Below are 27,463 nucleotides of genomic sequence, written 5' to 3'. Positions count from 1 at the left end.
ATAGAGTGTTCTGCCTATGTTTTCCTCTAAGAGTTTGATAGTTTCTGGCCTTACATTTAGGTCTCTAATCCATTTTGACTTTATTTTTGTGTATGGTATTAGGGAGTGTTCTAATTTCATTCTTTTACATGTAGCTGTCCAGTTTTCCCAGCACCACTTATTGAAGAGGCTGTCTTTTCTCCATTGTATATTCTTGCCTCCTTTATCAAAAATGAGGTGACCATATGTATGTGTGTTTATCTCTGGGCTTTCTATCCTGCTCCATTGATCTATATATCTGTTTTTGTGCCAGTACCATACTGTCTTGCTACTGTAGCTTTGTAGTATAGTCTAAAGTCCGGGACCCTGATTCCTCCAGCTCTGTTTTTCTTTCTCAAGATTGCTTTGGCTATTCGGGGTCTTTTGTTTTTCCATACAAATTGTGAAATTTTTTGTTCTAGTTCTGTGAAAAATGCCATTGGTATTTTGATAGGGAATTGCATTGAATCTGTAGATTGCTTTGAGTAGTATAGTCATTTTCACAATGTTGATTCTTCCAATACAAGAACATGGTATATCTCTCCATCTGTTTGTATCTTCTTTAATTTCTTTCATCAGTGTCTTATAGTTTTCTGCATACAGGTCTTTTGTCTCCTTAGGTAGGTTTATTCTTAGGTATTTTATTCTTTTTGTTGCAATGGTACATGGGAGTGTTTCCTTAATTTCTCTTTCAGATTTTTCTTCATTAGTGTATAGGAATGCAAGAGATTTCTGTGCATTAATTTTGTATCCTGCTACTTTACCAATTCATTGATTAGCTCTAGTAGTTTTCTGGTAGAATCTTTAGGATTCCCTATGTATAATATCATGTCATCTGTAAATAGTGACAGCTTTACTTCTTCTTTTGCAATTTGGATTCCTTTTATTTCTTTTTCTTCTCCGATTGCTGTGGCTAAAACTTCCAAAACTATGTTCAATAATAGTGGTGAGAGTGGACAACCTTGTCTTGCTCCTGATCTTAGAGGAAATGCTTTCAGTTTTTCACCATGGAGAACGATGTTGGCTGTGGGTTTGTCATATATGGTGTTTACTATGTTGAGGTAAGTTCCCTCTATGCCTACTTTATGGAGGGTGTTTATCATAAATGGGTGTTGAATTTTGTTGAAAGCTTTTTCTGCATCTATTGAGATGATCATATGGTTTTTCTCCTTCAATTTGTTAATATGGTTTATCACATTGATTGATTTGCATATATTGAAGAATCCTTGCATTCCTGGGATAAACCCCACTTGATCATGGTGTATGATTCTTTTAATGTGCTGTTGGATTCTGTTTGCTAATGTTTTGTTGAGGATTTTTGCATCTATGTTTATCAGTGATATTCTTTTTTTGTGCCATCTTTGTCTGGTTTTGGCATCAGGGTCATGGTGGCCTCATAGAATGGGTTTGGGAGTGTTCCTTCCTCTGCTATATTTTAGAAGAGTTTGAGAAGGAGAGGTGTTAGCCCTTCTCTAAATGTTTGATAGAATTCACCTGTGAAGCCATCTGGTCCTGGGCTTTTGTTTGTTGGAGGAGTTTTAATCACAGTCTCAATTTCAGTGCTTGTGATTGGTCTGTTTGTATTTTCTGTTTCTTCCTAGTTCAGTCTCAGAAGGTTGTATTTTTCCAATAATTTGTCCATTTCTTCCAGGTTGTCCATTTTATTGGCATATAGTTGCTTGTAGTAATCTCTCATGATGCTTTTTATTTCTGCAGTTTCAGTTGTTACTTCTTTTTCATTTCTAATTCTATTGATTTGAGTCTTCTGCATCTTTTCTTGATGAGTCTGGCTAATGGTTTATTACTTTTGTTCATCTTCTCAAAGAACCAGCTTTTAGTTTTATTGATCTTTGCCATTGTTTCCTTTATTTCTTTGTCATTTATTTCTGATCTGATCTTTATGATTTTTTCCTTCTACTAACTTTGGGGTTTTTTTGGTTCTTCTTTCTCTAATTGCTTTAGGTGTAAGGTTAGGTTGTTTATTTGAGATGTTTCTTGTTTCTTGAGGTAGGATTGTATTGCTATAAACTTCCCTCTTAGAACTGCTTTTGCTGCATCCCATAGGTTTTGGGTCGTGTTTTCATTGTCAATTGTTTCTAGGTATTTTTTGATTTCCTCTTTGATTTCTTCAGTGATCTCTTGGTTATTTAGTAGTGTATTGTTTAACTTCCATGTATTTGTATTTTTTACAGATTTTTTTTCTTTAATTAATATCTAGTCTCATAGTGTTGTGGTCCAAAGTGATACTTGATACAATTCCAATTTTCTTAAATTTTCCAAGGCTTGATTTGTGACCCAAGATATGATCTATCCTGGAGAATGTTCCATGAGCACTTGAGAAGAAAGTGTATTCTGTTGTTTTCGGATGGAATGTCTTATAAATATCAATTAAGTCCATCTTGTTTAATGTATCATTTAAAGCTTGTGTTTCCTTACTTATTTTCATTTTGGATGATCTGTCCATTGGTGAAAGTGGGGTGTTAAAGTCCCCTACTATTGTGTTACTGTCGATTTCCCCTTTTATGGCTGTTAGCATTTGTCTTATGTATTGAGGTGCTCCTATGTTGGGTGCATAAATATTTACAATTGTTATATCTTCTTCTTGGATTGATCCCTTGATCATTATGTAGTGTCTTTCTTTGGCTCTTGTAATAGTCTTTATTTTACAGTCTATTTTGTCTGATATGAGAGCTGCTATTCCAGCTTTCATTTGATTTCCATTTGCATGGAATATCTTTTTCCATCCCCTCACTTTCAGTCTGTATGTGTCCCTAGGTCTGAAGTAGGTCTCCTATAGACAGCATATATACAGGTCTTGTTTTTGTATCCGTTCAGCCAGTCTATGTCTTTGGGTTGGAGCATTTAATCCATTTACCTTTAAGGTAATTATCCATATGTATGTTCCTATTACCATGTTCTTAATTGTTTGGGGTTTGTTATTGTAGGTCTTTTCCTTCTCTTGTGTTTCCTGCCTAGAGAAGTTCCTTTAGCATTTGTTGTAAAGTTGGTTTGGTGGTGCTGAATTCTCTTAGTTTTTGCTTGTCTGTAAAGGTTTTAATTTCTCCATCAAATCTGAATGAGATCCTTGCTGGTTAGAGTAATCTTGGTTGTAGGTTTTTCCCTTTCATCACTTTAAATGTGTCCTGCCACTCCCTTCTGGCTTTCAGAGTTTCTGCTGAAAGATCAGCTGTTAATCTTATGGGGATTCCCTTGTATGTTATTTGTTGTTTTTCCCTTGCTGTTTTTAATATTTTTTTCTTTGTATTTAATTTCTGATAGTTTGATTAATATGTGTGTTGGAGTGTTTCTCCTTGGATTTATCCTGTATGGGACTCTCTGCACTTCCTGGACTTGACTGACTCTTTCCTTTCCCATATTAGGGAAGTTTTCAACTATAATCTCTTCAAATATTTTCTCAGTCCTTTTCTTTTGCTCTTCTTCTTCTGGGACCCGTATAAATAGAATGTTGGTGTGTTTAATGTTGTCCCAGAGGTCTCTGAGACTGTCCTCAATTCTTTTCATTCTTTTTTTCTGCTCTGCAGTAGTTATTTCCACTATTTTATCTTCCAGGTCCCTTATCTGTTCTTCTGCCTCAGTTATTCTGCTATTGATTCCTTCTAGAGAATTTTTAATTTCATTTATTGTGTTGTTCATTATTGTTTGTTTGCTCTTTAGTTCTTCTAGGTCCTTGTTAAACATTTCTTGTATTTTCTCCATTGTGTTTCTATGATTTTGGATATCTTTACTATCATTACTCTGAATTCTTTTTCAGGTAGATTGCCTATTTCCTCTTCATTTGTTTGGTCTGTTGGGTTTTTACCTTGCTCCTTCATCTGCTGTGTGTTTTTCTGTCTTCTCATTTTGCTTAAGTTACTGTGTTTGGGGTCTCCTTTTCACAGGCTAGAGGTTTGTAGTTCCTGTTGTTTTTGGTGTCTGCTCCCAATGGCTAAAGTTGGTTCAGTGGTTTGTGTAGGCTTCCTGGTGGAGGGAACTGGTGCCTGTGTTCTGGTGGATGAGGCTGGATCTTGTGTTTCTGGTGGACAGGACCACGTCCAGTGGTGTGTTTTGGTGTGTCTGTGACCTTATCATGATTTTAGGCAGCCTCTCTGCTAATGGGTGGGGTTGTGTTCCTGTCTTGCTAGTTGTTTGGCTTAGGGTGTCCAGCACTGTAGCTTGTTGGTCATTGAGTGGAACTGGGTTTTAGCGTTGAGATGGAAATCTCTGGGAGAGCTTTTGCCATTTAATATTATGTGAAGCCAGGAGGTCTCTGGTGGACCAGTGTCCTGAACTTGACTCTCTCAACTTAGAGGCACAGGCCTGACTCCCAGCCGAAGCACAAAGACCCTGTCAGCCACACGGCTGTGCTCATTTGTTGCTGGGTGTTGCTTAATTACTGGAGAGTTTCTGTTGAGGATTTTTAGCCCTCTTTGAGTCCAGACCTGTCTGAAGCAAGGTCCTGGAGTAACACCCCACCGTATACAGCAGACAGCTGTCAGGACATCCTTAAGGGCTTTTAGAAACTGTTACATAACATCTTCTTCCTAAAGGCTGAATTACAGACACTTCAGAAAACTTTCTAGTAGAAGTGTGCTCAGAACTCATTCCACAAAAGGAATGTTCTGAGTTGAAGAGACTCACGTTGATCTCATTTCAGGCCTCACCAGGGTGGAGCTTGGGAATTCCACAGCTCTTAGCACTAGAACTTCCCCATGGCTTGCTGGGCTGTCCTGTGGGGCGCAGACCAGCTCTGCCTCTGCAAGGAGGAAAGTGGCTTCCAATAAATGCTGCAGCCTTTCAGAGGTGCAAGTTCTCTTTTGAAAGGTCCCCAGCTCAGGGCAAGAGTTCTTCTCTTAGCAAACTGAACAGGGCATAAAAAAGAATCCGATTTGTTCACTTCACCAGAGACATGGTTCAGGGGCTGTGGAGTAGGTTTCCAAAGTTGAAAGGCCTTGCCCTTGGGCTGAAGGCCCTTAATCATGGCTAGGGTATTCCCTCCCAGACATGTCTGCTGCGCCTGCTTCTGTAACCCAGATGTCAGAAAGGTAACGCCTCCATAAGATGGAGGGCAAAATACAGGTGGAAATCTGATGTCTCTAAAAAAGCAAGATGAGTTCAATTTGTACCTATTTTTTAGATTCCACATATAACAGAAATAAAGTCACAGATGTAGAAAACAAACTTACGGTTACCAAGGGGGCAAGGGGTGGGGATTAACTGGGAGATTGGGATTGACATATACACACTAGTATATATAAAATAGATAACTAATAAGGACCTACTGTATGGCACAGGGAACTCTACTCAGTACTCTGTAATGACCTATATGGGAAAGAATCCAAAGAAAGAGTGGAGAGACGTATATGTATAACTGATTCACTTTGCTGTACAGCAGAAAGTAACACGACATTGTAAATCAACTATACTCTAATAAAAATTAATTTAAAAAAAGGACTTAAACTCCTTAAAAAAATTAAAAACAAGATGGAGGAGAACCAAGCCACCACCAGTGCACACCCATGGAAGCCTTCAGTGAGTGCTCTCAGGAGGACCAAATACACAGCCCGCCATGTGCCCATGTCTCATGCCCTCCTGCTGTGTCCCAGGCCCATTCCTCTGCTTGAGTGCTGCTCCAAGTGGCAAACGTCCCTCACCCCCTTCTTCTCCTCCCCACCAGTCGCAGTCCTGTCTGAGGACCTTCATCTCAGCTGGGCTAGGAGGAAAGCCTGTGAATGAGGGATTCAAACCAAGGTGTGTGTGATGGATGGCCTCCCAGAGCTGTTTGCATTTTAAAAGAGGGGAGCCCCTCTCGCTGAGAAACCCCTCTCTAAAGATAGACTTCAGATGTGAGGGGGCAAGGTGCCAGGCCAGCTGTGCAGGCCTGTATTCCTGCCAAGTGACTGAATGTCTGCTTTCAGGAGGTTTTGTGGAGCTGTGACAATCTTCCACCTCTGCAGAGAGTTCCCTCCAGTTTGTAGGAAAGGTCAGAGAGAGAAGAGGAGGTGCTTTAGTTTAGGCACCACACATTGAATATCACATCTTTGTACTCAAGCCTGCCATGTATGGACATGCATATTCTATCCGCCTGGAAAATAGTTGTTCAAAAGCATCTGGGTCCTAAGGGATGCTTTTCAGATAACAGACCATTTCTTCGTTCACTGCAAAACAAACAGCTCTATTTCCCCAGTGTCTGTGTCCATTAACTAAGCCTTAGGCCTTCCCAGGTAGTCCATCATCTGTCCTTTTAATTGTGTGTGCATACACCCTGGAATCTGGGCATCCTGGCCTGCTACAGAGACCCTTGGATTCCTTACCGGCTCTGGGATCTATGGGGACACCCCATCCCCCATCCCACATGCCGGGAGGCAAGGCCAACGGTGGTCAACAGGCCGCTTCCCCAGTGTTGCCACTTATTTCCACTGGTCCCTAAGCGCTCCTTTCTGGGCCAGTGTTTTCAGCGCTGAATTTCACATGGGCCAGAAAATCTTTTGTAAAAGGAAACGGACCACCTAGCTTGTTGAGACCCACTCTATTCCTGGAGCCTGATGATGGACGATTTCTTAATTATTAGTTCCGAAATGAAGAAATGGTCAGTCTCGATAAATTAGCATTGGTATTTATTAATATAAATGTTACATTTGAAAGTTCAACTTGAATGTCCTGTCTGAGTAAATACACTTTATTTTTCTTCAAGTTTCAACGAATAAGGCTTCAAGTATGGTATCATGAGACCAATTACACAAAGGACTCTTGACAGGTTCATTACTCTCTCTCCACATTCCGGCCGGCATGACAGACACACTCGCTTTGGGAAATTCAGACAGACAGTTTCCTTCCATTTCCAGGTCAAGCTCCAGTTACTGTTACTAATGCTTCAGAGCTGCACGTAATTTCAATAAATCCTTATATCCTGGAACTCCTCTGGGGTCATACCTACCATCTTTGGAGTCAGAGTTTATTGACAAATCGTTCAGTTGTTCCTATAGGGGAAGAACTGGCAGCTCCAAACCCTTTCACTGAAGCCCGTGAGAAGAACGAAGGCTCAGGGTGCCTCTGGTGCCTGCTGAGGGCGGGATGGGGGGACCATGCGTGGTGGTCCATGCTTTTTAGAGCTGACAGGTCCCTTGCTGAGATTTCTTAGAGCAGAACACGATGTTCTCGCCACCTTTTAAGGACCCAAGCCACCTTAAAAGAGTGTTATACTTTGCTCTGAGTGGCCAAATACCACAAGTGCCACTCAATTTTAAAATTATGTAACCCTGGCATTCTAAAGCAAATGTGCACGGCTGGGCCAGAAGAGACGCTGTCTCTGTTTGAAGGTGAAAGCCCCAGATAGCGTTTAGTCTCAAAAAAAAAAAAAAAAAAAAAAAAAAAGAGTGTCAAATCGCTCTCATCTTGAGAGTTTGCTTGGCAAGCATTCTTTTTCTCCTCTGGAGGAGATTTTTGTTTACAGGATCTAACAATTTAAAAAAAAAACCACATACACAATTGCACATTGTTCAGCTGTGGCACAAAGGTCAGCTCTCAGCACACAGTAGTTTTCCAATTCCTGATCCTTTTTGATCCCACTGTGCAGATCAGCAGATATGGAATTTTATTTTATGGCTGCAAAATGCAAAGAAAGAGACAATGGGCAGAAATCTTGTGAATCATGATCCAACAGAAATATCTGTCCAGCTGCTGGGGGGAAAAAGCCCTCTTGACCAATTCTAATGAAGCTTATGTAGCTTTTAGAATGCATATTCATTCAATAACACACTTCTGTTAGGGCGATTGATATACGTGCCAAAATTCTCTGTACAGTAGGGGCTAAAAGGCGTGTGAGGTTGGGACAAAAATACACTGAGATGATGTGACTCTCTAAGACGTACAAGGGACAAAGTCAGTTCTGTAGGAGTTAAAGGAACGTGGGACTTCAGTGTTAGAGATCATTTTGTCCAAGCCTTTTAATTCAGAGATGAAGCAATTGAGGCCCACGAGTGACTAGCCCAAGTCTGCACAGGTAGTTAACAGCTGAGCAGCATTGAGAACTTCCTTCCTACTGACTAATTCTACCCAGAGTTTGGAAATCCTCCCACTACAAGATGGAACTTCGGAATTCCTTTCCATTTCCATTACCTGTAGTACTTTGGCCACAGCCAGTCTTAGAAAAAAGGTAAAGGAAAAGCAACAGGTAAGAACTTTATGATATAACCCTGACCAGAAATTGGTAGTGAATTAGACCCTTCAATTAGTATTTTAAAAAGCCATCTATGTTAGTGGTTGGAATGATTTTTAAAAAGGGGACATTTTATTTCTTAATAACTTGAAGAAGTGACGTACAGTTTACTAAATACGAATGGACATTCGACTATTCCTTAGATGCAATTCCAGAAAAAAATGTCTGTCTAGGCACATGAGGTATCAGCTTAGACTTGTGAAATATCTCTTATAATTGCGATGGGAGGAAACAAATAGAAACGCAACAAATAAGCGAGGATGCCTCTTGCTCCCTGGTCCCATATCTCTTTCCTCTGTTCCCCGAGGAATTTCATTTTGGCTGATCTGACAGGCATGAGAAGGCACCAGGTGGAGGGAGGGTTTGGAGCCTCCGGAGCTGCCTCCAGGGACGCTGTCAATGCTCCCCACGGAAAACCACTTCTACATGGCTCTCAAAGCCTGGAAGTTTGTTTAGAGTAAACCTTTCTGGCATTGATGGATTTCTCCTGCTCATGGCTCACAGGAAAGGGTGTAATGTAAAGAATTAAATGATTCATTCCAAACATGTGCTGGGCTCTGGTATGCCTGCTCTCACCCTCTTCTTGTGGCTGTGCTTGAGCTGCCTGTATGTGATGAGGTCATTCTGCTGGAGCACACAAAGAACTCCAGGGGGAAAACGCATCCTCTACTGAGACGATTCATGGCATTCACTCCTCCTGGCTGCCGGGGATCACAATGAACCCTCTCAGCATTACACGGGCTCCCTGAGGACGGATTTAGCTGCCTTTCTCTGGAACCCCCCCCGCCCCCGAGGCACACAATGCGTTTATTATAACGTCCTGGCCCTAAGAAGGGCCTGGGAATAGCTTGGAGTGGCCTATAATTAAGTGCATTTAATAATAAAGGCACAACTTCTTAGGTATTGCAAGAAGTGAAAAGAAACCCTTCATTTTCTCACTCTCTACTCCCCTCCCCCATCATCCTTCCCTCTTACAAATCAGAAAAGCCAGGAGTTACATATTTTTAAAAAATAACTTTTGCAAAGGATGTCTGGCCGGTGGGGAAAGGGAAATTAAATTACTTGAGAACATTCTTTCCATGTTATAAAAAAAAAAAAAAGGCTTCTGCTTACCCAGGTAGTTACCCATAGGGAGGATTCATTAAAAGGCTGTTCTGTCAGGCACTCTTGGATTCAACTTCCAAAGGCTTTCAGGGGCTGTGACCCTCTAACAAAGGGGCACCCCTAGGGGTTAAGCTGCCCCTTGGATGGACACTTCCTCAATTCTCTGTGGGCCCAAGAAGGAGCAGTTGGAAGTGTCCCTCCAGCAGTGTCCCATGTCCTTGGTCCCCACTCCCTCCTCTAAGTGCTCAAATCGTGCAGACAGTTTCTGAGCACCGCGGAGAGGGAGCTCTAGGAAACGTGGTCGTTTTGCAAGAAGAGAAACTGCACTGGGATAAAGGAGAAAAAGGCACCAAAAGCTCGACATCTAGGTTTGCAAGAATAAAGCATGAGAGGGGACAGTCCAGGGTCAGAGCTCTGCCCCTTCCCCTATTTTCTTGAAATTCCCTAAGCCTCAGTTTCCCTCTTCGTAAAATGAGGATGTTAATAGTACAATGAGTAGTTAGTCAATAGTCTAGAAATGGGAATCTTGGGAAAGTGATTTAAGTTCTCTGAGCCTCACTTTCCTTATCTGTAAATGAGGCTAAAAAATACCTATTTTACATGCACTGTTGTGAGGACTGAATGGAATAATGTATGAAATCACTTAGCATACCTGGTGCATAGTAATCAGTAAATGCTAGCTGCCGTTCTTATCATTATTGTTGTTATTAATGCAACTGCATTTTTTTAAAATTAATGTTTATTTTATTTATTTTTGGCTGAGCTGGGTCTTTGTTGCTGCGCACGGGCTTTCTCTAGTTGGGGCGAGTGGGCGCTACTCTTCGCTGCGGTGCAGGGGCTTCTCATTGCGGTGGCTTCTCTTGTTGCAGAGCACAGGCTCTAGGCGCGTGGGCTTCAGTAGCTGTGGCTCGCAGGCTCTAGAGCGCAGGCTCAGTAGCTGTGGCGCACGGGCTTAGTTGCTCCGCGGCATGTGGGATCTTCCCGGAACAGGGCTCGAACCCATGTCCCCTGCGTTGGCAGGCGGATTCTTAACCACTGCGCCACCAGGGAAGCCCTGCTATTGCATTTTTAAAGATACTTCTTGGATTGAAATTGTTTGTATCATTGGATGATTCAGTACACAAAGCAAGCGTCTGTCTAGAGAAACAAGACAAGCCACGCAAACTTGCTGGGCAATACTGCACTGGAAATCTGATTGCTTTTATTTCTTTGATAGGGAGATGGATTGGTGAAACAAATGCGTGTCATCTGTTTTTCTTTCCTATAATGAAAGTAAAATGAATCGTACAATTCCCACTATGTATGGGTGAATAACTTACCATTATTAACAAGACTAATTTTTCCAACTTGTCTTATGAAAGCACAGACACAATGGTGCCCCTAGCATTTCGGACTTTACCATCAAAGGTGAAGAGAAACTTTTATTATATGGTTGGAAAGAGACTGACTTCTGCTGGAGCATTTGATTAAAAAAAACAACTGACATCGGGTCTATTGATAAGTAAAGGTCAGCCCAAGAGAGAATGGGAATAAAAAAAAAGAATGAGGCTTAAATATATATATATTTATAGCTAAAGAAATCTCATTACCATTCAGTTCAAACATACTGCCTTGTTTTCACTTTGCTTTATGTAAAAACATAAGCATTTGTTATTTTGAGCATTACATTTTGGACACCAAAACGGAGGAGTGTGAAACTTCTGAGGAGCATTAAAGAAGGAAAAGAAACAGGAAACTTAAGGCAAGACATCCCTCCAATCCCAGCAGCACGGAGAATAGGACATTTGCTCCTTATTATTTAAAAAGCCTTTTAAAAGTCACGTGGGAAAGGAAGCAATCCAAGGATCTTTTGATTCCTTTCGGTTTTGGCTAAGAAAATGAAATTATTGAGAAAACCCAACCTTTTATAGAATATTGCCGTTGAAAGGACTTTTCAGTGGGTTAAATACTGTAAAGTCATTGTTTGTTGGGCAGTACAGAGTGGAGGAGAAAATAAAAATAATTATTGAAGAGGAGCTGGTTGGGTGAGTTTGCACAGACTTGTATTCCAGTGTCAGAATGTGGCATCAAAGGCTTAGTTTGCTGGGGTCACTTTTGTTATCCTAGGTGACCAGGTGCTGTGTTAAGGCAAAAGCAAGGTACTCTTTCCGTCAGGTTTTTGGAAATAGACCACGCACCATAGTTCTCAAACCACCTTCCCTTAACCCTGACCTTTTGTATAATGCAGGTCAACTCGCTTCCTCTAATGATTTGTAAACCCATCAGTGGTTGTAGATATCCATGCACAGGCCTCGCTCTGGTTGCTTCGCTGAACTCTGATTACTTAGCAAGCGCGGGAAAGCCCGGGAATGCCAGAATTAGCCAGTCATCACTCAGGGGCACTTTATAGACCTCTTCTTTTCTTCAGAATACTCTTTCTTCCTAGCTTATTTCAAATCCCAGGGTCATCGGGATGATAAAGGCCACTTCTTAAACACTGGACAGCATGGTGGAGGTGAAAATCTGTTGTAAAATCTGAGGGATGTCCTTGGTATCCATGGCAACGAAAGACCGGCCAGCTGGTAGAGTTCTCTGAAGCCTGTCAGGATGGATGGGGAAAGAAAATTACCATTGCAAATCAGGGCTCCCCTTCCACCTCCTGCCCCTGCAAACCTCAGCATCCGAATGGTTTCTTAGGAAGGGAAGTTTTCACTTTTTAATACCTTGCCCCTGCCTGCAGTGGAACCCGCTGTCACTAGGCAACAACAGCTACAGGGAGAGGCACACTGAAAGCACTGAACCGAAAGAAAGGTCTTTTCAGTGACAAAATCAGCGAATTTGCACAGAAAAAATTCTCTCCTTTTTATTACTGTAGTTTCCTGGTATTTTTATGTTCCCTGGACAGAACGGAGCCCTAGGGACCAATCTGGGACTAGCTCACCTGGATCCACTGAACGTGTTGGCCTCACCCTGTACTTCTAACTGCTTTTCCTGCCTTAGAAAACAGGTCTTGAAAAACGTTGCCCAGCCAAACCCCAAGTGGTTCTTTCTCTCTTCCTCTCTCTCACACGTTCTCTCTCTCTCTCTTTTTTGCCCCACATCATACAATGTGAAATGTAATCTGACTTATGCAATTGCTGTTTTGATGACACTGAGGTTATACAGGCTTATGATAATTTTTTAAAATGCCAATTTATCATTTGGAACAAAGGGACATTTTTGGAGGCAATATAAGTACAAGACACAGTTCTACCCAAAAGAACGCCTCCTTTCACTGTGCCAACAAAGTTTGGTTTTGGAATGACATTTAATAAAAGTCCACCATCCTGTGTAGTATCATACATTTGGCATGCCCAGTAGACCAGCTAATTCTGCAACATATCTTTTGCCAGTGGATGTTGGATCATTTCCCTAGGAAACCACAAGGGTATTATTGTGTTTTCTTAAGTATTCAAACAGGATCTGTTCACTAGAAAGACAAAACAGCTCTTTCAGCTCAACCAATATTTGTTGAGCTTGCCGTTTGATTCATCCTGGGCTTGTCCTGAAGACAACCTGAGTGGAAAAGCATGGTTTACGTTTGAGGACACGGAAGTCCTTGAAGAGGCTAACACACAACTGAGAAAAAATGCAAATTCAGTTGTAATAAAGTGACTGTAATTACGTGATATTAAGTCTGTTCTTAGCCGTACTCTGCAATCCTGCAGCAAGGTGAAGGGAAGAGAAAAAGATGTCAGCACTTTGGACACCAAAACATCTCCTAGTCTGTAGGACTCTGTACCACAGGGGGTGACAGGTAAAAGGGGTGGAGTAACAAAAGGGTATGTGGCCTTTTGTGTGGAGGCTGGATTTTTTGTTGTTGTTGTTGTTGAGGAGGTATACTTGCAATTGCGTTTTCTGCTTCTTACAAGTACGTTAAGCAGAGAAAAACCATGAGTCTTCCTGTTTATAATTCAAGAAGATAAATGTTAGTGTGTTTAAGAAATAAAAGTGTTTCCAGATCTCTCCTTTCAGACTATCCACAATGGTATTTATTATCTGACCATAAATTTCTCTACTGAATAATCAGCATATTCAGTGCGGCATCTTACTATAATTACAGACATGCATGAAGGAGAAATATAAGAGAGAAGATGATCTATGTCTATAAATATGTAGACACACATATTACGTATTATTTACATATATGTGTGTGTCTGTCTACATACAATGTAGACACAGACACCCAATCTCTGATGCTAGGAAAACAGTAGATGTTTGCTACTTTGAATATGATTTGAGCATGAACTGAATAGAACTGAGCTTAGCACCTTCATGTAAAAGGCAAAATGTATAAAGTACTGTTTAATTTACTGGTGGACAAATCAATTTGCTATTTATCTTATTGTTGGTTAGTTTAAATATAAACTGAAAAATAAATAACTTGAAGTATTATTGCTCATCCAAATATAAGCTAGAACGTCCCATCCCCTCACCTAGACTCTCAGCTGCTTGAGGGCAGCAACTCTGGTTTCTGTTTCTCCTCCATTCCCATCCTCCCCCGCCACTGCCCCTCACGATGGGAAGCCCATGAAATGGCATGTGTCAGGTACTCAGTATCTCCATCCCTGCCCCCTGCTGCATCCTGGGATGACACTTACCTGGCTGCTTGATCACCTAAAGATCCAATAAAAATGGCAAAAGCATTTACTTGAGGGTTGCTTGTCAGGATCTGGGCAAACTTGGCAGGATGTATTCCATAGCGTGACAGGTTGGCATCACTTAAGACAATGACAAAGTACTCGTCAGCTTCTTCTTTGACGATTTCCTTGATGGCGTGTTCCGTCCCCTCTAATGTGTGGTCCCCACTCATGCAGAACTGAGCGTGGGCGTGCATCGTCTGGGGGGAAGAGACATCATACAAAGGCCATGAACGAGATGCTCCTTTTTTTAACAAACGTGATGATTTTTCTATTGACAATGAGAAAGCACAAATACTCTGAGCGAGTTCTATTTAATTTGCACCTTAGTGTGACAACAATACACAGTGATACTTGAATGTGGTTAAGACTTTCATTAAAAACAGGAAATGTTCCAAAACTATCCCATTTGGCACTGATTTTGAAGGCTCAAGCTGCCATTTAAAGTGAGAAAATGTAAGAAAATATGAAACTTGGTATCACACTGGAGAATGGAGATGACACAGAAGAAAAATAAGGAATGGGTTGAGTTTCCAATAAACAAAGTTACAACACTAAACACTGTACTTACATCAATAGCAAGGGAGGAAATTTACTTGAGAATCACGGTGAGTGTGTTTCTATTGTATATCTAGGTATGTGAAACTGAATTTATTGTTAGAAAATACTAAGAAATACATAAAATTTGGGTTAGAGACTACTCTAGAAGGAGTCATTCTTTTCCTTCTGAAATATAGGGGGCTGAATAGAATCCCAATACAATCCTGAGTACCCTAAAAATATGTAGGGAACAAAGTTTAAGTTTTGTATGGTGTAAAAAAGGAATTTAGGCATGATCAGTGCTTTCTCAGTTTAACGCTTAAATGTTTGTGAAACAGAAAGTCCTCTTCTTTCCTGTAACTGCTGCTTCTTCAGTGAATCTTTTCAGTGACCAGAAGATACTTTACTGAATCTGGTGGAAGTTTTCATGATATAGAGGTAACTGAATGTACTTACCCTGAGAATTTCCAGTCTTTGCTTATCGTCCTTGGGGATTTTGTTAATTGGAACTAGAGCAATGTTGTAGCCATCTCCAGAGTGTCCAGCGATGTCATACTATAGGCAAGAGAGTCAGAGAGTTAGAAGCCTCTGTCCCCTAAAGAACTGTCATTAGACCTATAAGCCTCCAACTCCTTGGTTTGTTATTGCCCAGAATTGCTCAACATATGGCCATGGAGAAAAGCAGAGAGATGGATGTGTGTTTATCAACAAGGCAAAACAATTCCAGGCTCCTTCACTTCTGGTCAGTCCTTGTGTGATCTCTGCTTTCCAGCAGGAGGTAGAAAGTATGATGAGGGCTACAGGGGCTACCAAGAATTCCATTCTTAACTTTTAGGGGAGAGTTAAAAAAAATTACACACACACACACACACACACACACACACAGAGTAGTAGGCAGAATTCTAAGGTGGTCTCCAAGATTCCTGCCCCCTGGTATACACAGCCTATACAATCCTCTCCCCTTAAGTGTGGGCAGGACCTGTGAATATGATATCACTCATGATTATGTTATGTAACGTTCTGTGGATGTGATTAAGGTTGCTAGTCAGTTGGCTCTGAGTTGATCAAAACAGATTATCTGGGTACGCCTAATTTAATCACATGAGCCCTTAAAAAGTAAGAGTTTTTTCTGGCTATTAGTAGGAGGGAAAGACAGGGAGATTTGAAGTGTGTGGGGGATTTGACATGTGGGAGTTATCTGTGGCTGAGATGGTGGGGACCACAGAGCTAGACCCCAAGCATCACATCTAGGAACAACCCTGCCTGAGGGCCAGTACAGAAACAGGGACCTCAGTTCTACAACTGCAAAGAACAAAATTCTGCCAACAATCTGAATGGGCTTGGAAGCAGATTCTCCCCAGAGCCTTCAGGTGAGAGCCCAGCCTGGCTGACATCCTGATTTCAGCCTTATGAGACCATAAGCAGAGAACTCAGCTGAGCCTGGCCGGATTTCTGAACTACAGAACTATGACTTAATAAGAAGGTATTGCTTAAGAAGCTATGTTTATGGTAATATGTTACACAGCAATAGAAAACTAATACACATACTTTTTTCCTGAACACAAAAGTGAAACATTCACTGCAGAAATGATAGAAAAACACAACAAAAGAAAGTAAAAATTATCCATGATCCCATTACTCAAAGATAACCTCTGTTAATGTTTCCTTGTATAAGTTCTTAAGCTTGAATTTCCTTTCAATATATGTGTAAGGGGTTGCACATTCACACACATGCTTGTCTGCATCAACATTATTTTTAACTAATGGATAATGTTGACCATGTGATTTTTATAATTTGCTTTTCTATTTAATAGTGCATGACACAGATTTTTCAGTTTAGGAAATACCTTTTAAATTCCCTCTCTCACAATACACAAGAGAAAGTCCTGTCTGTTGAGAAAAGGCTGGAGCTGAGAGAAAGGTGCAGCATTTTTACAGAATCTGGAAAGAAATTTGGGATCTGAGGCAACTATAATTGGGGCAAGGTGATTCTCTCCAATCATGGGGTTTGCCCCCAAATTCCCTCTTCTCCTCCCATCTCCCTCTAAGAATTTTTTTTTTTTTTTTTTTTTTTTTGTGGTACGCGGGCCTCTCACTATTGTGGCCTCTCCCGTTGCGGAGCACAGGCTCCGGACGTCCAGGCTCAGCGGCCATGGCTCACGGGCCCAGCTGCTCCGTGTTATGTGGGATCTTCCCGGACCAGGGCACAAGCCCGTGTCCCCTGCATTGGCAGGCGGACTCTCAACCACTGCGCCACCAGGGAAGCCCTCCCTCTAAGAATTTTTGTGATGCTGATATAAAGACTGGAATAGACCTTAGGGTATCTGAGCAACTGGGGGATCTGCAAAGAAAATTCTGGGTATGGGTCTGGGGCAAAATATTTTAGGGATTACTTGGAGTGTTATGGGTCAAAATGCTTAAGAATTACTACTGTCTATTCACCATCTGACCATCAATAAACAGCTGTCTTTTGAACACCTACCATGTGCAAAACACTACTTAAGGTGTTGAGGGCAATGCAATGATTCCTTTTCACGTCTATTCTTTTTTAACTGGTGAGGTTTTTGAAGGCAAGCCTGTATCTTATTCATCTTAACGCATTTTAGTATCTATGAGTGGGGCTGGTCTGTTAATTGCTGAAATATTTTGAGAGAGTTTGCAATCAAGTTGGGGCATTAAGAAGCTTTCCTTTCCCATGTGGGCTACATTCTTTTACAAATAAGCTCTTTGGAAGCTGGAATGCATTTTTTTTCTCCCAGCACTCACGTGATAAATGGTGGTTAGCCCAAGCTAGCTGAAGAAAAAAAAACAACCCATAACATAACTGAAACCGTTGTATGAAAAATGAAAAGTAGAAACATTTCTGCTGAAATAATTTTTATGTAAAAATAAGAAGTCAGAAGGCAGTTGGGTTACTTGGGGAAGATGAGCTCCATTCTAGACACGCTGGTATCGTGCGTTCAGGGAGATATCAGAGAAGAAACTTATTTCTTGCTGTCTGAAACTTGGCTGTCATCCCTAGGAGGGAGAGGTGCAGCTGTCAAGGGGAAATGCATAGAGAGAGAAGAGCAAAGGACCCCCTCAACCGAGCCTTGGGGAGTATCCTTGTTGGGGTGGAAGAAAGACACAGGGCAGAGGGAGGAAGGGCAATGGCAGATGCGGGTAACCGGGATGGCCCTGGAAATCAGTGTGTAGCGTTTCGGAAGCAGCTGTGCAACTGTGCTGACTTACACTAACGATAACCATGAAGGAGAATGGTGACTGATGACTTCTGGGCATCAGAATCCATGGTGACCTTTGTGGGGATAATTTCAGTGAAAGGGTTGTGGTATAAGAAAGAGAAATAGAACAGCAGCTAGATGGGTATTGGGGGAGAGGTGTCTGCGTTTTATAGGCAGCAGAGCGGAGGCAGTGGGGAAGGAGATCAGGGTCACAGTCAGAGGGTCAAGTTTGGAGTAGGAGGGAGGACACTCCTTTTTCTGAGACTAAAAGGAAGGCAGAGAGAATGAGAGTGGATAGAGACAAGTGTATAACTGAAGAAGTAAGTGGACAAATGAAGGCCCACATAGGATGTCTAAATATTTGAAAGCTATGAATCAGGCTACAAATTGTTAAATAAAATACGTTCTGTCCTCCAACTTTGATAAACATACATTATAATGACTTGGAGAGCCAGGGTCAAATTTCGAATACTTGGATTCTCGAAGCTCTGTGCTAGAACGTGGCTGTGTGGGTAGTCCTGGCCCCTGGCTTGCAGCCCACGCACTTCTCTTTCTGTAGCTGGCTCTGTCCCCCACCACGAGGTGCCTCACATGCACGTGTGTGGACACCCAGTCCTCACGTCCACATGCCATCACAGCCTTCAGTCATCCTCAGCTCTGGGTGCTCACACAATTGGCCAGTCTGCCCCAGAAAGATGGACCTAACAAAGAGGCCCAACGAGCAGACTTGGGGTCACCCGAGCAGGATAGCTGGGGATCCCAGGAACTGGGAGCATGATCTAGAGAAAAAGCTCTAAGTGGGCTTGTCCCTTTGGCCCCATAGATTCCTCCCCCGATGGTAGGGGCATGGCCAGAGAAGAGCCAGAGAGGGGCCTTGGGCAGGGGCCAGGGACATTATTCTATGCCTGGTTTTAGGGTTTTTTTTAAAAAACACAAAGGATGATACAAAAGAACTGTGAGGGAAATTTTCCAATACATTAAAAAAGCTCAGGGCTTCCCTGGTGGCGCAGTGGTTGAGAGTCCGCCTGCCGATGCAGGGGACACGGGTTCGTGCCCCGGTCCGGGAAGATCCCACATGCCGCGGAGCGGCTGGGCCCGTGAGCCATGGCCGCTGAGCTTGCGCGTCCGGAGCCTGTGCTCCGCGGTGGGAGAGGCCACAGCAGTGAGAGGCCTGAGCACCGCAAAAAAAAAAAAAAAAAAGCTCGGCAGTAAATGCTTTCCAGGGATGGAACAAATTCCATATACGAAAAGAAACTCTATGTATAGTTTGCTGTCCATGTAGTGAAAAGGTAGCAAAACTTGAAACCTAAAGGCGGCCCAGCTCTGGACGATGGATTACTATAGGGGAGTGCTGGCTTCGGTACATGCCTGATCAAGGTCACCATGGGCTCAGTGCGAGGATTGGCACGGATGTGGAGAAAACCTGCACGATTCCTCCATGGAAACATGTGCCAGGCCCCGTCCAGACTGATCTGATGATAGTCACGGCAGGAACGTTTTGAGCCAAGAATAAGGTTCTCCTGAGAAGGTGCCGGGCAGGCTGCTCTCATTAGGGGGCTGGTGAAATAATCTGTTAAACGGGAATCTTACACGTAAGGGGGTTAGATCAGTTCCTTGAAATATATATACATATATATATATATATATTAGACTTTTTCTTTCCCTTTAACTGATGGTTAAAGTTCTTACTAACCCGATGACCATGGGTGACACTATATAAATAAAGATTTGACCATGGGGTCTGCTTACAGGGTTGACATAACTGGTTACTGCAAGGAAAAATGTTGCTAGTTAATTATTAAACAAATAGCAGTCAAATGAATTGTTGGATGCTCTTTATCAACAACAGACTGATTGAACACTCCAGAAATAGTTTAGTCACAAATCCATCTACCAGTTGATTGATCTGTCTATCATCTACCATTTAATTATCTGCCCAGGAGAAAAAAAGCATCCTATACTTTTTCAGGCAAATGAGATAGGTGAGCTGCAGACCTTCCTTTCTTCCTCCCTCCTTCCTTCCTTCCTTTTCTTTCCCTCCTTTTTTTCCTTCCTTTATTTGCAGTAAGGAAAGTGCAATTTGCAGAAGGATCTGCCTTTGTCTGGGCCTCGTTAGTATTGCAAAGGCTGAGAAGACACACCTAAAGGACAGGATGGGGCTTATAAAATGGTTTGCAGGCTCTGGTTCTCATCTTCCAGATGGGCTTGGGGATTCTTCTGTGCCCAAAGTAAATAAACTGCTTGAGAAGAATTCAAAGTACATCCAAATGTGGAGCATTCCCTGGTGTTACTGTAGATCATTTTAAGCTTCCATGAAAAACAATCCTTCTATGTCATAATTATCTAGTATCTGCTCTCCAAGGATCCCAACACGTTTTACAGAGAGCTAATCCTCAAAATTGCCTGGGTTAAAGGAAAAAGTATATGAACTATACTTATTAGTAGTTAGTATTTCTAACGCCTGCTTCTGCCATTCACCCAGTCTGCTTCTGCCGTGACCACTGTCAAATCAGACCTGATAGGGTCTCAACCTTGCTTCCAAGCAGGAATCACAGGAGTCACTAAACAAGAACATTACGTTGTTATCAACCACCTAACATTTAGATCATAACTGTTTCTGGGTAGCTCAAAATTTTTATGATCATGATTTCTGCGCTCTTCAGAGCATCCCTTAAATCTCCGTGGAGTCTCGTATTTAACATCCAACATAAACATTAAACCACAGCAGTAAAGAAAAGCCTCAACTAGAGAGGAACAATTTTAATACTTTTTTTGATTTAGAAACTTGTTTAAATGCCCTTTTGCTATATTTTCTTTTGAAAATCTCATTTGTTTAGAGAAAGGTATGAAAAATGAAAACAAATGCTGAGTTTCAGTGCAAGACACAAAGATTTATCACCAGATGAGGATGATTTATAATACTTAGATAACAAAGAAAACTTTGCTTCAAACAAAGAGCTACTAGCATTTTTATGAATAAGATTTGTGTTTAAATTTTTACTGGGAAGGATAATCATTTGCTAACTTTAGGAGAAGTTATGTTTGATTACTTATCTATAGTTTAAGTAGGTAAGAGAATCCTTTGAGGCTATTTCGGAAGCCTGATGATGTGTGAAATTCGAATCTCCTTCTAGACATACAAACCCACCATTCTTAGGTGGCACTGCTGACAGCCGGCAGCAAAGGATTAGAAGATAAATATAATTTAAAAGGTCAAGAGATGTGCTAACAGAACTCTAGGGTATGGTCAATAATCTACAGTACTCGTTAGCTAACGTTTCTTCTTATGGAAGTTAATGTAAAGAGAACAATGTTCTGAAGGTCAAAGATTCTAGACTTAGCTCTGACTTTAACAAGGTTTCGACCTCAGGCAAGTCACCTAACCCCTCCAAATCTTGTTTCTACCTTATAAATAATGCTGGTTTAGATGACCTCTAACATTGTATGCTTGTAAATCACTTAACCTCTGTGACAAGTAGGGATAATCTCTGTTTCACCTAACCTCATGGGGTCATTGAAAGGATAGGACTATACATTTAATGAGTATAATGTCAACATTCGTACCATCCTTTATGGTTTACAAAGTGCTTCTGGATATCTCATTTCGTTCTGATTCTCTCCACACCTTTGGGGTGGGTGTTATTAACATCATTTCCCAAATAAAAAAATCGATGCTCGGAGATTAACAGACTTTCTTAAGGTCAGAGATCTAGTGCTGGCAGAGGTGGAATTCAAACCCAGGTGCTCTGACTCTAAGGCCAATGCTTTTACTATAGAGAAGTAACCGTTCCCTAACTACTCCCCTGCCCCTCCGCCCTCTCCCAATCTCTGTTTAGGCTTTTTGAATAGTTAGATTGGCCAATACTTCCACATCTACAACTGAGTCAATTCTCAACTCGTGTTTAACTTTGAATGGATTCAGAGAAGTCTGTACACCCTTCTTTGGTCCTACATTCAAGCAGCAATAAGAATTTATTCAGGGAATTCCCTGGTGGTCTGGTGGTTGGGACTCAGAGCTTTCACTGCCATGGGCCTGGGTTCAATCCCTGGTCGGGGAACTAAGATCCCACAAGCCGTGCGGCACGGCCAAAAAAAATAAATTAAAAAATTTATTCAAAGCCTGAGCCTGGTAAGATGATTGATTTCCATTTCTAAACATTTGAAACATGCCCGAGACATTGGGGAAAGGTGAATTACAGATGCTGAACTACATTTTTGATAGAAGGAATTTTTCCCAGCGGTGCTGGTTTGTGAGTCACATCTTTCCACATCTTTCCGACCAAGATATCTTTGAGAAAAGTATGTCTAGTATACCTCTTTTGGAGGATGGAGTGCTAAGGGGAGGAGAAGACAGAATACTTTATGTAAATGGTCTATTTACTCCTAAATTACAGCTTTGTAAATATACTGATTGGGCAGAAATAAGATGGCTGCCAGAACAAGGGATAAAACGTGAACAAAGGGAAGGCCCTGAAGTGGGAGATGTCTGACATCCTGGCTGTTTACAGTTTAGCTGTGTGACCTTGGGATCTGCATCTTGATTTCCTCATCTTAAAACAAACAGGTTGGTGAAAATAATTTCCAAGATCATTTCTGCTCCCCAGGCTCTATGAAAATTCAACAGGCACATCCAAGAAATGGAACGAAAAAGTCTGCTTCACTTAATTGTAGGAACACCTGTGCCTTGTTTTCTTCTGTCAAGGGAGTGAATCATTCAAATCTAAGTGAGGATTGATGAAGGCTTTTCCAAAAAGAAAGCCCCCAGAGTCTGTAAGAAATAACAATCCAGTATTGGTCCTAGAATAGCAAATTTCTAACTCTGAAAATTTTTTAAGCAGTGGAACTCTTTCTCCAAATGAAATATTGCACAAAAGTGCAGATTGTGAAATGTCATGCAATATCAATATAAGTGGAATTATTTTGGTTGAATTGGGGATGGAGGGGGAAGGGGTAAAAAGTGCTGCCCACACACCTCTGCCCTCCAACATCCTTCAAAGGATCCTTTTACTCTGTTAGGGGGAATGCCCTGGTGGTCCAGTGGTTAGGATTCGGCGCGTTCACTGCCGAGGGCCAGGGTTCAATCCCTGGTAGGGGAACTAAGATCCCGCAAGCCACACAGCCGAAAAAAAAGAAAAAAAAAAATTCTGTTAGGAAACCATGACCTTAGAAGTGGTTTATATGTCTCCAGAGAAACAATACATTTGAAGTTGTTTTTCAAAGTCCAACTTCTCAATAACTCAATAACTCTATTTTCCAGTGTCACTATTTGAGTGCTCAGTGAAGAAACACCTAACTCTTGGTGTTCAAAGTTATTAAATACTTTGAAGAAAAAATAAATAAGGCATTAAGAGCTTTTGCAAAGGAGGTCTACTTTAAGGTTACAGTGAAAACATTTCCAAGGGCTTGGAGACATCAAGAGGAACAAACTGGAATGAAGGTAAAGGAACAAAATGCTTCCTGACTTAAATGACATGGTTCCCGTAACCGTTACCATTCCACTTTTCATACCAGCGTTTAAGTGCTATGTGACCATCAAAAATTCTGCAGATCATAAGATTAGAGGACTTTATGCTGATTATTAGCAAATAATGTTGCTCCTGTCTTAAGCCTACTGTAGATGCTGTTCTTGCGAATAATTGAATTCAGTGGGTAGAACAATTATGAAAAACTTAAAAAACTCCAGATGCCTTTGAAATGTGTTCTGCCATTGAATTACCTTTCCTTCTCAGTCATTCTCGCTCAAGGCTCCTTTCCTTCTCAGTCATTCTCGCTCAAGGCTCCTTTCCTTCTCAGTCATTCTCGCTCAAGGCTCCTTTCCTTCTCAGTCATTCTTGTTCAAGGGTCCTTTCCTTCTCAGTCATTCTTGCTCATGGGTCATGCTAAGGTGGAATAAAAGTGGAGGCTGACTCCAAATGAGCCTCCTGGACTTGGACTCTAATGACCCAGAGTCCAGGAGCTGAGCCCAAGCCAAAGAGAATGCGAAGCTGATGCCAAGGGAGAGGCTGTGGGGGAAGAGTCCAGATCTGCAGGCCAGGCCACTGGCTTCTGAATGCTTCAAAGCAAAGACAGACTAGACAGCTTTACAATGGAGGGATAACTACAGGAAGACCACATGAAGAGCTTCTGGAACTGGGGAGTGGGGAGTCTCAGCGTACACTGCTGAATTCCTAACATGTGATGCCATCCTGGGCTATGGAATATACATTTTTCACTGGGAACTCCTAAAATTGTCATTTGCTCATGCCTCATTTTATATTTGCTGAGTAAATGATGTGCTTTCATTAGTTATTTGTTGCCCTTATGCTTCCTTCAAAAATGAGAAAATTGGGCTTCCCTGGTGGCGCAGTGGTTGAGAGTCCGCCCGCCGATGCAGGGGACACGGGTTCGTGCCCCGGTCCGGGAAGATCCCACATGCCGCGGAGCGGCTGGGCCCGTGAGCCATGGCTGCTGAGCCTGTGCGTCCGGAACCTGTGCTCCGCAGCGGGAGAGGCCACAGCAGTGAGAGGCCCGCGTACCGCAAAAAACAAAACAAAACAAAAAAAAAAAAAGAGAGAAAATTGAAGTACAGAGAGATTAAACGAATTGGATAAGATCATATAGTGTAAAGACACAGAACAGAGTGAACGGTACTCTGTCACTTGATAAATATGCATCAAATGTCTCTGAGAAGACACCAAGAAAGTATCAACAGTGGTCACCAGCAGGGAGGGTAACTGGGAACTGAGAGAGGGAAGCAGAGGCTGACTCTTCACTCTGACTCCTTTTGTGCCTTTTACACTTTGTACTATGTGTACCCATTACTTATACCTCAAAATACTTCATTATAAACAGGCAAAGTTCTCACAGAATGCAAGTAGATTCCATCCCACCACCTGCTCACCCCATACAAAGGAGGCCTGGCGAGCCCCAGCTGAGCCTGGATAGCCTGTGGCCACTCAAAATCTTAGTTATGTTGGCAGGGATGGTGGGAAGATTTTACAAAGTCTCCAGGGTAGCTGCTGTGAGAGAAAGCCTGTTAGGAGTTCTGGAAACATAGAGACAAGGTAAATGGTACCATGAGAAAACAGCTAGACAAATCCAGGATGAGGGATATTCTACAAGACAAATGATCTACACCCTCAAGAGAGTGACCATCATGAAAAGCAGAATGGTAGTGGTAGGAAAGGCGGCTGCTACAGGTTAAAAGAGGCTAACAAGGGCTTCCCTGGTGGCGCAGTGGTTGAGAGTCCGCCTGCCGATGCAGGGGACGCGGGTTCATGCCCCGGTCCGGGAAGATCCCACATGCCACGGAGCGGCTGGGCCCGTGAGCCATGGCCGCTGAGCCTGCGCGTCCGGAGCCTGTGCTCCGCAACGGGAGAGGCCACAGCAGTGAGAGGCCCACGTACAGCAAAAAAAAAAAAAAAAAAAGAGGCTAACAAGACATTATAATCAAAAATAAGGTGAGGACTTTGACTGGATCCCAGATTGTAGGGGGAAAAATAATTAGACACTATTGGGATGGTTTATATTCTATAGCTCAGGATGGCAACCATTGGAATAGTCGGGAAAAGTGAACATGGATTCGATTTTATAAGATATTATAAAATTATTGATGATTTTTTTAGACGTGATAATGGTATTGAGATCATTTAGGGAATGTCCTTACTCTTGGCAGAAGCATAATGAAATATTTAGAGGTTAAGTATTATGATAGTTATAACTTACTTTCAAATGGATCAGAGAGAAGAAAAAGACTGTGTATTTAGAGAGAAACATAAAGCAAACGAGGGGAGAAAATGATCACTTGGTGAATCTAAGTAAAGGCATATGGGTGTTCATTTTACAGTTTTTTCAAATTTTTGTAGATTAAACTTTTTTCAAATTAAAAAAAAATTAGAAATAAAGGGGAATGTTTAAAAACAAAACAAAAAAGGGAAAACAAGGAGAAGAGGCCTGGGCTCTATCCTATTCTGTCTCCAACTAGCCTTCTGACTTTGGGCAAAGCCCTTGATGTTTCTGGGTCTCAGTTTCCTGTCTGAGGAATGAGGAAACTGGAGGGAATGACCTGAGAGGTGACCTCAGCTCTAAGTGCCATGGTCATAATGAGGAATTTGTAGGCACAGGACTTGCAGTCCTCTCTCGTCCTGTCTTCCCATTCTGATCCCTCCAGATACCCATCTAAGTACCACTTTTCCTCAAAGAGCGTGTTTTGTGAAATCTTCAGAGTTTTCTCCTTTTGTTGGAAAGATTTTAATGCTCTAGTTTCATCCGACTTTCTATGCTCTTAAAAAACGTTCTGAAGGGACTTACGTAGTAAATGTGAGGGGGTATGTTTATAAGTATACGAAAATGCACAAAACCAAAACCGTTAAAGTACTTCCTGTTAAAAATCAAATAGCAGGAAACATGATGAAGCTTCTGCAAGCCTTGAAAAAAGTTCATTTTATTGTGGTGTCTTACTAGAATTTCCCCTGGATTTGTCAGTAAATCAACTATACTTCAATAGATTTTTTTTAAAAAGTCATATATTAGTATGGTATCTTCTCAATATTTCTGTGGTTTTACAGATGAAAACCGAGGAAATTCTTTACAGTGTTGTGGCAATGGAAGAGGCTGTCAGCAAAATACTGCTTCGAGGATGGTGCCCCGAAGGGGAGTGTCCGGAGAGGCACGCTTTCCTGTGCCTTTTGTACTGAGTGCCTCTCATCGAGTGTCCTATCAGAATTCCTTTTTTTTTTTTTTTTTAAGCCTTTACTGAATTTGTTACAACATTGTTTCTGTTTTCATTTTTTTGTCACAACATTGTTTCTGTTTTGGTTTTTTTGGCAGCGAGGCACGTGGGATCTTAGCTCGCCGACCAGGGACCGAACCGCACCCCCTGCATTGGAAGGCGAAGTCTTAACCACTGGACCACCAGGAAAGTCTCCAGAATTAGTTTTTATAGGTCTCCCTCACAAGGCTACAAGCTCAAGGATGGCAGGGAACTCTGTACCTAGCAGAGTACTCTGCTCTTAGCAAGTGCTCTATGTTTGTAATTTTGTTGAATTTAGTTGAAATTCAGTAGGTCATATGGCAACAGTTTTGTTTCTAATTGTCAAAACAATACAAAATAACAATTTGTGAAATGCTATTTCCTTGACATTATTTCTTTTTTATGCAACATGTCCAGTTTTACTAATCATTCTTCCAGATTACAGACTTTTTTTTTTTTTTTTTTTTTTTTTGCGGTACGCGGGCCTCTCACTGTTGTGGCCTCTCCCGTTGCAGAGCACAGGCTCCGGACGCACACGCTCAGCGGCCATAGCTCACAGGCCCAGACGCTCCGTGGCATGTGGGATCCTCCCAGACCTGGGCACGAACCCGTGTCCCCCACATCGGCAGGCGGACTCTCAACCACTGCGCCACCAGGGAAGCCCAGATTACAGACTTTTAATGGTGAGAATTAGACAAATATGAATCTCTCCATACACTCCGAGTGTGGGATGCAGTGGAACATGCCACACACTCCCTGTTAGCTTTGCCACTTCCGGCCTTCTGTCTCATCCTTGACCCAGTCCTGGGGAGCTCTGTCAATCAATTTCTTGGTGAACTTCTACTGAATCTTTCTAAAAACCTGGAAGAAGTAGCTTCACATAACGGAGCAATTCTGCTTTCAGAGATATAGAAATCCTTTCTAACTGTAAAATTTTTTTTCTAGATAACTATGAACATGCCAGTTTTAATAGTGG

General features: G+C 41.9%; 1 protein-coding gene and 1 long non-coding RNA gene across 3 annotated transcripts in view; one reads left to right on the top strand and one right to left on the bottom strand.

Moving 5' to 3' along the window:
- The first annotated feature begins 990 nt into the window (after nt 1-990).
- LOC132508538 (uncharacterized) lies at nt 991-26,815 on the top strand. Its single transcript, XR_009536623.1, has 4 exons — nt 991-1,079; nt 22,151-22,320; nt 23,014-23,193; nt 26,565-26,815. It is a non-coding gene; the product is annotated as an uncharacterized LOC132508538 (long non-coding RNA).
- The window catches only part of VWA8 (von Willebrand factor A domain containing 8), a 366,706-nt gene continuing 349,635 nt past the window's right edge, over nt 10,393-27,463 (bottom strand). For both annotated transcript variants that reach the window (XM_060128726.1, XM_060128727.1), the window contains 3 exons: nt 14,992-15,090; nt 13,957-14,195; nt 10,393-11,915 (listed from right to left, as the gene is read on the bottom strand). In XM_060128726.1, coding sequence (XP_059984709.1) covers nt 11,807-11,915; nt 13,957-14,195; nt 14,992-15,090 — 447 coding nt within the window. In that variant the 3' untranslated portion in view covers nt 10,393-11,806. The remainder of the gene's footprint in view (nt 11,916-13,956; nt 14,196-14,991; nt 15,091-27,463) is intronic.

Source organism: Lagenorhynchus albirostris, chromosome 18, assembly GCF_949774975.1.
Source record: "Lagenorhynchus albirostris chromosome 18, mLagAlb1.1, whole genome shotgun sequence".
Lineage (NCBI taxonomy): Eukaryota > Metazoa > Chordata > Mammalia > Artiodactyla > Delphinidae > Lagenorhynchus > Lagenorhynchus albirostris.
This window is presented reverse-complemented; position numbering and strand designations above follow the sequence as displayed.